Below are 12,121 nucleotides of genomic sequence, written 5' to 3'. Positions count from 1 at the left end.
CATTTTAGTAGGCTAAATTACGATCAGAGCGATCACAAATTATAAGCACCATTACAGTCAACTTTAGTGTAGATCACCAAAAGCTCAATGTTGTTGCCAAGCCAGATTCTTTCCAAATCCCTATATACTGATTCATGATTGTATGATTTAACCAGTCATGGCGTATTTTGTCTCCAATGGATTTGCCAGCTACAGCTAGACCAAAAAGGCCTTCGAAGGTAGGGAAAAGACAGCCTTCAAAATGAGGGAGCATTTATCTAAAAATCATGACTTTTGGCCTTAAGAGTCGAGCACATTCGAGAGGGCAGTCACAACAATTTCACATAACAGTTCATAGAGGAGTCCCAACCTTGGATGTAAAAAGCATGCCTCTAGTTCTCCCATTTCCCTTGAACATACAGTCTCGGGTTCTAAACTCGCTGGATAGAATTGGTCCTACAACTTCAAAACTCTCTCTCTCTCTCTCTCTCTCTCTCTCTCTCTCTCTCTCTTCCCCCCCCCCCACCCCCCCCCACCCCCCCCCCCCCCCCCACACACACACACACACACATTGCACCATTTGACTATTTTCTTGAAGAAAAGATGGTACACTCAACATCCAAGCTTCTCATGATACATAGGAGTGCAGACACTTCCAAAATCCCTATAACGCACAGCAGAAACTTGAGTGTAAGCCTCAACCACCACGGCTCATTGAACAGCCAAATGCAGCATAGTAGTCCACAGTGTTCAAATTTGCAAGCTACTTCGACAGCAAAGATGGAACACCTGGCAGAGCATATCTTCTGTCCGACTCAAAACTGCAATGAAATACAGAGCTCGTGTGCTTAAGGAACTCTTTGGGATGTATCAATGGCTCCTCTGTGTATGATGTGTACACACAAGGGGCAATGCCCATTTCAGACCAAATGAAACAACACGGTCGTTGCACTGCCACCATGTTTTCAAGGATATACCAGAGGTCATACCTTCTAGTGACCGTGTCCGCGCAATTCAAATGCGTAGGGATCACGTCGTACATACAACCTTTTCACCTCTGTTGCTCCAGCAAGCCATCACAGTTGTAACGCGTTATCACTTCCGGAATATCCCGATAGGAGCTCGCCAAGTATACTCCTCATTTTCTCTAGAGTTACCGGCTTCACTACAACACAGTCAATGCCGAGGCTTAGGCATCTATCTCGAGTTCCACTATCAGCATTTGCAGTCAACGCAACCAGCAGAGGCTTTCGCGGTCCCGGTGGGAACATCTCTTTCACATGCATGCCCACTTCAAGGCCTTCCAACCCAGGTAAAGTTATGTCAATCACAAGGATTCTAAAATTCTGAACTGAATGTGAGATAATTTGCAACGCCTCCCGCCCAGAGCTTGCAAAAGTTACATCACAGCCTAGCCTGTTGAGTATCCCTTTGACAAGTGCCCGATGTCCGCTGTAAAATCAATGAGCAGAAAAGGTTAAAACAGCTTGGACGAGGAGCATAAGCATAAATATGCAAGCAATAAGATACAATGCAACCAATACCCCACATTCTGTAGACTTACGCTACTGTGCCAGGCAGTGCTTTCTAGAAAAATCTTCTCAAACGTTCGGGTCAACTTCTTACGATTCAATGAGATGTAAACATTAAGTTACTGGTAGGAGAGTACAAAATACTACTTAGCTCAAATTCCATGGTTTTGCACTCATATGCTCACAGATCAAGACAGCGAAAGTTGCACGTAACATGATCAACAAAAGAGAGACACACAGGGGAGGGGAGAGAGAGAGGAGAAGAAGAGAAGAAAATTTTAACATCGTAGGAAACTATCCCAAGAGACCTTAAACATCTATCCAACGAGAAGAGTTGAACTCAAGACCTGTTATTAAAGAGGGAAATGGCATAACCAATCTACCACACTTAGGTGATAGAAAGGTTATACCATTTTCCTCTTTTTTTTAAATTAGCGCACACACACACACCCCCACACACACATGCCCGAGAAGAAGAGAATTTTAACATCGTAGGAAACTATCCCAAGAGACCTTAAAGATCTATCTGACGAGGGGTGGCTGGGGGGGGGGGGGGGGGGGGGGGGAGAGAGAGAGAGAGCTGGGGTGTGCATCTGTGTGGGCAGAAAAAGAAGGGAGGGGGGAGCGGGGGGGCACCCCCCCTGCAGCTGCTGCCTGTTCATACCATACAACCGTCATAATGGTTGTTATGTCTCAATCATATTAGAGGGGAACTAGTCTGTGGCACTGTTGGGCGGACATAATGTGCATTGTGAACAACCGGTGTCGCTGATCACTTACAAAAGGAGGCCACAAGATCTTGGGCAGACTCTGATTTTGTCCAAGTTCATATCCATCATTTAGCCCACAGCTCATGCACTAATTAAAATTTAGCACTCAAGTGTTTGATAAACATGAGCTTCTACGGTTACCCTGGATAATCAACGGTCGTGATGCGACTCTCCTTGGTAATAGAAGCTCACACAACTTTGTGGATGCAAAATGGTACAGAAATTGCACTTGTGGATGCAAGACAATAACCATGAGCATCGTGTGAATGGTGAAGATATCGAGGTGTGGAATCAAACATTTCTAGACTTGACACTCAAGCTTGATTATGCCAAAGAAAACTTGGACTTCCATATCATGTGGTTTGACAAGGAGGATGTCATTTTACAAATTCCATTTTTTATGATAAACAACATACTTTGTATAGACTATGTACATCACTCTCGAAGTGTTTCTGTTATGATTTTGACATCACCTAGGCTAAGTCCTCCCTCTTGTGATTGGGACATACGACGCGCCCTATGATGAAATCCGATCGATAAGCCAGGTCTAGACCACTTAGCCACAAATGCGTCTCAAGTCGGTCAAGAAAGACCGCTTTCAAAATTCAAGAGAATGACCATCTACCAAGGGTCAGTAGACCGTGTGTCACGGGTCAATAGAGCACTGAAAGTGAATATCATCAATTACCACAAGTCAAACAAGCTCAGACAGATTCTAGCAGGTCCAAACAAGTTCCAACAAGATCAAACAAATCCATAAAAATTGAAACAGATTCTCAAAACAGGTATTCAATCGATTGCCGCCAAACAGAGACTTCTCCATTTATCCATAGAAGAGGGTGTCCATCTACATATGCAGAAGTGGATGTCAGTCCCCAACGTCTCCACATGATTCCTGTTAAAGTTACATCTTTTGTCCAGTGATGGCTCCAATATCTCCCAAAAGCAGTTTAGGGAGCGAAGGCTGTTTATGGCCATGCTCGGCCGTATCTAAGATAGATGCACCTTCTCGGCAGTACAAGCCATGAGTTGTGCATACCCGGTAGGCTCGTATGAGGCAGGACTCCTGTTCCTAGGGTTTTCAGGGTCAAAGTCTCTTCTTATCTATAGTTTCTGTGTTTGTACGATCGACGAACAGATCTAGTCCCTTAGTCAATTTATTATCTTATACTAAGATGATGCAACAATCTCATAGGGCAGTCCTTTTTTACTGGGTCATGGGGTGTGATGTGGTCGAGCAAAGTTGCAGGATCCCTATAAAGGGACCCATGCCCCCATTGTATCAATTATCTTAAGTCATTAGCAGATTGCCATCGTTTTGGAGACTACACAACGATCTCTCTCCTACAACATTTTTGACATGCGATCCCTCTCTGCATAGCGCTCTCTGAAACCAGCCTATAGCCTTGCTAAAGAGCGGTAGACTTTAGCTTTCACCCGTAAATAAACCATCTAAATGCAAATGACTTAATGGAATCTTCACACTTTTGTCATTTTTGTCTATCATAGAAGTGAGTATTCTACCTTTAGCATTTGTCAAGCAATGTGCACTTCTATTACATTGAATCCGTATGCACAAGTGAAGTGCTAGCTCCAACATCACGCCTCTACGTGGGTTGTAAACCAAATGCTTCAAGGTAAAGCTTCGACTCTACCAGTTCACTCTCTTCCATCCACTTTGCATCCATACGTGGATAGTTCTTGAACTTCACCAAATAACGTCTTGCAACTCTTCCCTTAACTTTACTTTACGTGCCAAAATCTGCAGAGGTATCAAGATCCCATCAAGTTTCTCAACTTTAGGTTTGTCTTCATCTGGCATATCTTCTGGCACATCTCCCACAAAAGATCTTAGAAGACTCACATGAAACGCATTATGAATCTTCCACATTGTCTGGCAACTTCATCCTGTATGCAACATCGTTGATGTTGTCGATTACTTGAAAAGGCTCATAGTAGAGCATATTAAGCTTTGGAAACAACCTTTCATTGCCCTTCATCTTCTCTATGCCTTTTCAAAAAACAATAGAACCCAATCACGAGGTGAAAACAAAAGTTCACATCGGTGACGATCAGCAACCTTTGCCTGAGTCTTATCACAAGCAAGCTTAAGTTTCTTATACATTTTATCCATGTTTTCTAAATATCGATCTGCTTGAAAAACAGGCGGAGCTCGAAGAGATGGAGCGTCGACGATTGATCGGCGATGCAACAAAGATGATGCTTAATTTTGCGAAGGACCCGAAATTTGCAAAATATATGAGCCAGACTGTAACAGACTTGGACACTCCAAGTCAAGAATCAATCACGACAGCACCAAAGTAACCACTTCAAACAATTCACAAATCACAATAGATTTGGACTGCCCGGCGGAGTTCCCTACCTAGAGATATTGGCCCCAAAGACTGGCGCCCCTTTCAATATTTCTTTTTGTATTAATCAATCATCAAAGTACAAGAGAGCGGTTTGGGTTTCACTCTCAGACTCTGCATCCAGATGCTCTGAGAAGTGAATGCCCAAACCACTTATTTAAAGTTACAAGGGATGCCCAAAAGCAGAGCCCCAAAAGCTTCTAAATCAAAAGCTAAAATAAAAGCAAAGGCTCTCTCTTCTCTCTCAAACTCTCTTGAGTTTTCAAATAAAGCAAAAGCTATTCTCTTTCTCTCTCATGCTCAATTGTGTAGCCAAAAGCTGCAATTTCAGCCCCGTAAATTCCGCAAATCCGTACTACTACTGCCACATGGCACTGGCGCCAGCTTTTAGGGTTTTTTTCAGCCACCTAGGGTTTCAGCCAGCAGATAAGGGTTAGGGTTTCCAAAAATTAGGGTTTCTGAAAAATAGGGTTTCTGGCAAAAATTAGGGTTTCTGCTGTCAATAGCCACGTCATCACTTTGTGACATACCCCCTCTTGAAAGCATTGCAATCAACCGCGATTACACCTGCAAAACCGACAAAAGCCATAAACCGTCTTAGCAGAGACTGACTGTTAGTACCTACGTACTAGGAACACACATCTAGCACATGTACCAAATCGACAGTCACATCACACGACATCACAGGACATCACCAAACATCACATGACATTCAACATTCATTCGGATCTTAGACCATGATTTATCGGTAATATAGCTAGCAATCACGTCTAGGTCCAATCGGGACCTCATCGATGTCCGATTGACTAACCCCTATTGCAAGCATGTCTGTTCGAGATCAATCACACCAAAATGCTACAGCCATTTTCGTCTATCAGTTCCTACACTCAAAAGAAGTCAAGAACAAATCAGTATCATTATCAGGAATTCCATTTCATAAAGTCATCGAGCAAAATACTGTCAGCTCTCGGTATCCTTGAAGCTCAAAGAGACATCAATGGCTTTAGTATCAAAATCGAGGCATCTGTTGACAAAGGAGCTGAGTGACTCCCCTCTTGTGCATCCCACTGCACCAGATCTTTGGCCAAGCTGAATTCTGGGTTCCGTTTGAAGTAGACTATGCTAAACCAAAACATCGAGGTAAAGTTTCACAATCCGAGGAGTATCTGCTAGGTCCTCCTCCTCCATCCACTTCGAATCAAATGCAGGAAAGTTCTTGAACTTATCCAAGAACCGCCTTCAGACTTTACCTTTCTTCGTATCCTTATGTGCCAAATCTGTTCAGGAACAAGGATCTCCTCGTTTTCTTCCACTTCGGGTTGCTCATCAGGCTTCCCATCATCAGGCACATCACCCTTAAAAGGTTTCAAGAGACTCACATGGAATGCATTGTGGATCCTTCAAGTATCTGGCAATTTCAATCGGAAGGAGACATCATTTATCTTTTCAGTGATCTGGAAAGGCCATAGTATCGCATACTAAGCTTTGAAAAAAGCCTCTCCTTTCCCTTTTCCTTTGTTAGGCGTCACCTTTTTGGATCCCCACGAGAAAGGGACTCCTTTCTGTATCAAGATATGCAAAGGGGAAGCAACCTCTGCAAACTTTCGTATTAACCGCCAGTAGTACGAACACATTCCCAAGAAGCTTCCTACTTCATGGACATTCTTCAAATCGGGCCAATCACGTATAGTCTCTATCTTGGCCAGATCCACTTGCACTCCTACTGCTGAGACAAAGTGTCCCAAAAAGTGTATCTCTGAAGCAGATGATCTCTGTGTTCTGCCTCATTCTTGGAGAAAACAATGATATCATCAAAGAAAGTGCCAAGAAATAGCCTGTACTCTCGAAAAATCCCGTCCATCATCTGGTTAAATGTCGCAAGAGCATTGGTTAAGCCAAAAGAGGCATCACCAAAAACTCAAATAATCCAAAAGGTCGTTCGGAAGGCTGTCTTGTAGACGTCTCCCGTCGCGATTTGGATCTAATGATATCCACTCTTCAAATCAATCCTGCTAAAGCACAAGGATCCCTATAACCTGTCGAGTATATCATCGATCCTAGGAATCGGAAATCTGTTCTTGATGGTGATTTTGTTGAGAGTTCTATAATCGATGCACATTCTCTAAGATCCATCTTTCTTCAAATCCAACAACAATGGAGAGCAGTACGGTGAAGTACTAGGCTGGACAAGACCCTTTTCCAAGAGGTCTTTCACTTGGTTGATAATCTTTTCAATCTGTACTCGGCTCACACGGTAAGGTGGCCGGTTCGGTGACGTGCTTCCAGGTATCATTTCAATGGTCTGATCTTCAGGCCCTCTAAAAAGGAATCGCCATGAGTGTGGAGAAAAATCTTGGCGTTCTTTTGTTCAGGTCAAACATATTCAACTTTTATCCATCGTTCAGTTCTCTCTCAAAAGAATGAGTAAAGAAACTGAAGGCCATCAAGTACAATCTCTGAGCCCTTCATTTGTCAAAGTCGCTTTCTTGGCCCCGTAGTCAACCACGGCGTAGTTCTCGTGGTACCAAGGGATTCCGAGTAGAACGTCACTCGCGTGCCTTGAACACCCCTGTAATTGCAAACGAAGTTTGCCAATTCTCGGTGTAATGGCAACATCCCATCCGGGTGCCAGTCGAACTATCTTCACCTATGGCGTCAGTCTATCGGACATAATTCCAAATCGAGCCGCCAATTCCAAGTGAAAAGAAGTTGGCCTTGGCTCCTTCAAAAGAGCTTCCTGATCCTTCACTTTGCCCCAGAAGCGGCAAAGTTTGTACTTCCATTCATTTGATTCGGTTCACGTCCCACGCCGTGTGGTACCAGTTCTACTTTATATCTGCCTTTTCTACCACGTTCCTTACTGCTCTCGAACTCTCAGGCCTGTCGTCTTTATCATTCTGTTCTTTCTGTGCCTTTTTAGGGCACTTCGCAGAGATATATCCATGTTCCCCGCATCTAAAGCACTTCCTCTTCCTAATGAAGCGAGCTTTCTCCTGAAGAGTAAGCTTGGGTCGTGCATCCTTCTTCTCTGGGTTGCTCTTTTTCTTTCTACTTTCATTCCCACAAGTCTATTCGCCTAGTTGTGTCATGGCCTCATATGTGGGGTAGGTCAGACTGCCAGAGTGAATGGCAAAGCCCCGCTTCGCATGACTTATCAACTCTTGAATAGAAGCTGACTTCTGTTCCAAGCAGTGATCTCGGATCTCTGTAGGTAGACCCAAGGTAAACCGCTCAATCTGTTCTCTGAACGAGATCTTCTTGAATGAAGAGGCGGGTAGAAAAGAGCTCCAGAATCTTTCACAATAAGCATTGATTGTATCTTTCTTGGTCATCCGAAGATGGTTCCAAGCAGCTCGTACATCTCGTTCATATTCTTGCGTCAACCAAGAAGAAATAAAAAGCTTCTTAAATTTCAGCCATTTAATTGGCGCAGTCTTGTTTAAGAGAAGAGTGGACCACCAAGTGCGAGCATTCCCCTTAAAGTAAAGAGGCAGCTCTCTGAATCTTGAAGTGCTCTGAGCAGCGTCCTCCCGCGAAAGTGATGTCAAACTGCTGTATAAAAGACAAAGCCTTCGAAGCATCTGAGTATCCTGAAAAAGTGTCAAATTTAATTGATTGTCCACCTTCCTTAAACTCTTGGACTTTCTTGCTTTTATCTTCCGGAAAGTCATATTGGTTGGCTTTATAAAAGTTCTTCTTGTTCGCATAAAAGTTTCCGTCTGAGTTGTCTGTAGACGAGAGTCCTCACTAGAACTGTCAGTCTCTGGGCGAGAATTAGTCTTCTTTGCCTTTTTCTTGTCCTTTCCGAAGCTTTGTTTCTTGCTTCGCTTTTTACCTTTTTTGTCTTCTTTGCTCGAATCTGAAGAGCTAGAAGAACTGTCAGAAGAAGAAGAAGAATTGGGTACTCCTTCAAATCGAACACGCTTCTTCTATTTCCTTGCTTTGTCAAATGTCGACTGACGACCCAAATAACCCGGAAAGTCAGTGCTTTTCTTTTGCTTTTTGCCGTGCTTTTTGGCCTTCTTTTGTGCGTCAAAAAGCTGAGCAATCCGTGCATCAACCACCTCTTCTGATTCCTTCTCTGAATATTGCTTGTGTTCAGAAGGTTTCTTGAGAGCGGGTTTCGGGGGTGGTGTAGTGGTTTTTTGCCACTGCTCATGCACTTCCTGAAAAGAAGTCTCGCTCATATATTTTGCAAATTTTGGGTCCTTCGCAAAATTGAACATCATCTTCGTTGCATCGCCGATCAATTGACGATCGCTCCATCTCTTGTCTCTCCGCCTGAGTAGGCCGAGGCGGGCCATACTCTCTGCATGAATCTTCGTTGTGATCCCAGCCCGCATCTTCAGATGCAGAGGGAGTCGATTGATCCTTGCGTGAAGCCATAGATGCCGTGGAAAAAAAAATTAGGGATCGGATTTCCCATAGAAGAGAAATCGGTCGTGCTCTGATACCACTGTAACAGACTTGGACACTCCAAGTCAAGAATCAATCACGACAGCACCAAAATAACCACTTCAAACAATTCACAGATCACAATAGATTTGCACTGGCCCGGCGGAGTTCCCTGCCTAGAGATATTGGCCCCAAAGACTGGCGCCCCTTTCAATATTTCTTTTTGTATTAATCAATCATCAAAGTACAAGAGAGCGGTTCGGGTTTCACTCTCAGACTCTGCGTCCAGATGCTCTGAGAAGTGAATGCCCAAACCACTTATTTAAAGTTACAAGGGATGCCCAAAAGCAGAGCCCCAAAAGCTTCTAAATCAAAAGCTAAAATAAAAGCAAAGGCTCTCTCTTCTCTCTCAAACTCTCTTGAGTTTTCAAATAAAGCAAAAGCTATTCTCTTTCTCTCTCATGCTCAATTGTGTAGCCAAAAGCTGCAATTTCAGCCCCGTAAATTCCGCAAATCCGTACTGCTGCTGCCACATGGCATTGGCGCCAGCTTTTAGGGTTTTTTTCAGCCACCTAGGGTTTCAGCCAGCAGTTAGGATTAGGGTTTCCCGAAATTAGGGTTTCTGAAAATTAGGGTTTTTGGCAGAAATTAGGGTTTGCAGGATATTAGGGTTTTTGGCAAAAATTAGGGTTTTTGGCAGAAATTAGGGTTTCTGTTGTCGATAGCCATGTCATCACTTTGTGACACGGACCTCTTTCGATGAGGTGCACTCACAGTGGCGGCAAACCACAGAACCACCCCTCAAACCGGCTCTCAAGAAACCTCCTACTCTCAGGATGTACACAAAGCAAGAATTAGAAGAGGTGGTTGATGCACGAATTGCTCAGCTTTTTGACACGCAAAATAAAGCTAAAAAGCACGACAAAAAGCAGAAGAAAGGAACTGACTTCCCAGGTTATTTGGGTTGTCAGTCTACATTTGAATCGGCAAGAAAGAAGAAGAAGCATGTGCGATTTGAAGAAGTACCCAGTTCTTCTTCTTCTTTGAGCTCTTCTAGCTCCTCTGACTCGAGCGAAGAAGACAGAAAAGGTAAAAAGCGAAGCAAAAAGCAAAGCTTCGGAAAAAGTAAGAAAAAGGCAAAGAAGCCTACATCTCGCCCCGTTGTTGACAATTCTACAAAGGACTCGTCTTCAGATAGTTCGGACTCTGATGACATCAGCTTTTACACAAAGAAGAAGAAATTTTATAAAGCCAACCAATATGACTTTTTGAAAGATAAAAGCAAGAAAGTCCGAGAGCTTAAGGTAGGTGGACACTCGTTTAAATTTGACACGTTTTCTGGTTATAGAGATGCTTCGAAGGCTTTGTCTTTTATACAGCAGTTTGACATAGCTTTCTCTAGAGGGCGTTACTCAGAGCACTCCAAGATTCAAAGAGCTACCTCTTACTTCAAGGGCAATGCTCGAACTTGGTGGTCCACGCTTCTATTAAACAAGACAGCGCCGATTAAATGGCTGAAATTCAAAAGGCTTTTTATTTCTTCATGGCTGACTCGAGAGTATGAACGCGACATACGAACTGCTTGGAACCATCTTCAGATGACCAAGAAGGATACATACTGCTTGGAACCATCTTCAGATGACCAAGAAGGATACAGTGGACGAATTGCGAGAGATTCTGGAGCTCTTTCCTACCCGTCTCTTCATTTAAGAAGATCTCGTTCAAAGAACAGATTGAGCGGTTTACCTTGGGTCTTCCTACAGAGATCCGAGATCACTGCTTAGAATGAAAGGTAGCTTCCATTTAGAAGTTGATGAGTCATGCAAAACGGGGTTTTGTCATTCACTCAGGCAGTTTCACTCAAGATGAGTGTTGATGAGTCATGCTGAGACTGAGAGATAGAGAGAAGAATACAACACCAAACAAGTTGTCAAACCCTCCTCCAAGGGCCCCTCTCTCAATGGCGAGAGAGGTCTATGCTATTCATTGCACAAATCTGGTACAAGATACCGATGCAAGTCGTGAGGCTATGATGCAATGTGTGTCTAGGTTGGAGACGACATATGGCTGAAAATACTCCTCTCAGGCTGTTCTTTATCTGTTGCAATCGTTGGATCTATCTGCTGAATTGCTGTTGGAAGCGATGAGTTCTACAACTGCTAAAACACCGAGTTCTACACCTGCAAAATGTTGCCCTTACTAGTTTAAAAACGTTGCCTTTGCTGGTTTAAAAACGCAGGATTTGCTCGATCAAAATTTTCTGCATCAAAAACATTGATCTGCTGGCTAAGAAAACGCTGAAGTGCTGTCCTTGGAAAAGGCTGAAGTGTTGGGCTTCAAAACGCTGATCTGAGGGTTCTTGGCGATGGAGTGGCTGATGAAAAAACACTGGCTTGCTTGGTGAAAAACGCCAAGGGTTCTTGAGAGAGAGAGAGAGAGAGAGAGAGAGAGAGAGAGAGAGAGAGAGATGCGTGCTGCAAGTTACTTGCCTGCGCATTTCTGCCAGATTGCACTAGCGCTAGGTTTTCTTTTATATTGCCTTGGCTCATTTGCCCTACCCAGTTCCCAACAAAAGTCGCTTAAAAATAATAAGTGAAAATGGCTAAAATAGGTTCTTTGCATTGGAAAATGCTCCTGATGGATTCGATGGTAATGCTGATGTAAGATGCAGCGGAAGTGAATGTTAAACTTTGCTCAAGATGAGTGCTCCGACCTGTGCTCAAGGTTCCTTTTGCTTACAGAAGGGAGAGCCTTCTGTTCCTTAGATGAAAGAGTGCAAGTGATCACAAACAAACTGGATAAACATTGTGAATAAAGGTGCTGAGACTATGAGATAGAGAGAGAAGAATACGACAACAGAATGTTGTCAAAACCCTCCTCCAAACGCCCCACTCTCTATGGCGAGAGCGGTCTACTATTGATTTCACAAATCTCTACAACGCTTTGGACTTGCCGACAATGTCGACGATGATAAGGACGACGATGAGACGGGCTGAAATCTGCAAATCTTTATCTGTTGGCTCTATGTCGGTGATGAAGTCGATGACGACGATGCAACGACAACGCGCTGAAA

General features: G+C 43.6%; 1 protein-coding gene across 3 annotated transcripts in view; it reads right to left on the bottom strand.

Moving 5' to 3' along the window:
- Positions 1–550: 550 nt before the first annotated feature.
- The window catches only part of LOC147446129 (ethylene receptor 2-like), a 37,032-nt gene continuing 25,461 nt past the window's right edge, over positions 551–12,121 (bottom strand). For 2 of the 3 annotated variants that reach the window (XM_086525429.1, XM_086525430.1), the window contains one exon: positions 551–1,431. In XM_086525429.1, coding sequence (XP_086381555.1) covers positions 1,056–1,431 — 376 coding nt within the window. In that variant the 3' untranslated portion in view covers positions 551–1,055. Of the gene's footprint in view, positions 1,432–4,692; positions 5,221–12,121 lie in introns of those variants that run through there. The other variant, XM_086525431.1, reaches the window with a different exon arrangement.

Source organism: Adiantum capillus-veneris, chromosome 12, assembly GCF_014529385.1.
Source record: "Adiantum capillus-veneris isolate H3 chromosome 12, ASM1452938v2, whole genome shotgun sequence".
Classification (NCBI taxonomy): Eukaryota; Viridiplantae; Streptophyta; class Polypodiopsida; order Polypodiales; family Pteridaceae; genus Adiantum; species Adiantum capillus-veneris.
The sequence above is the reverse complement of the archived record's forward strand: the minus strand, read 5'-3'. Positions and strand labels throughout refer to the sequence as shown.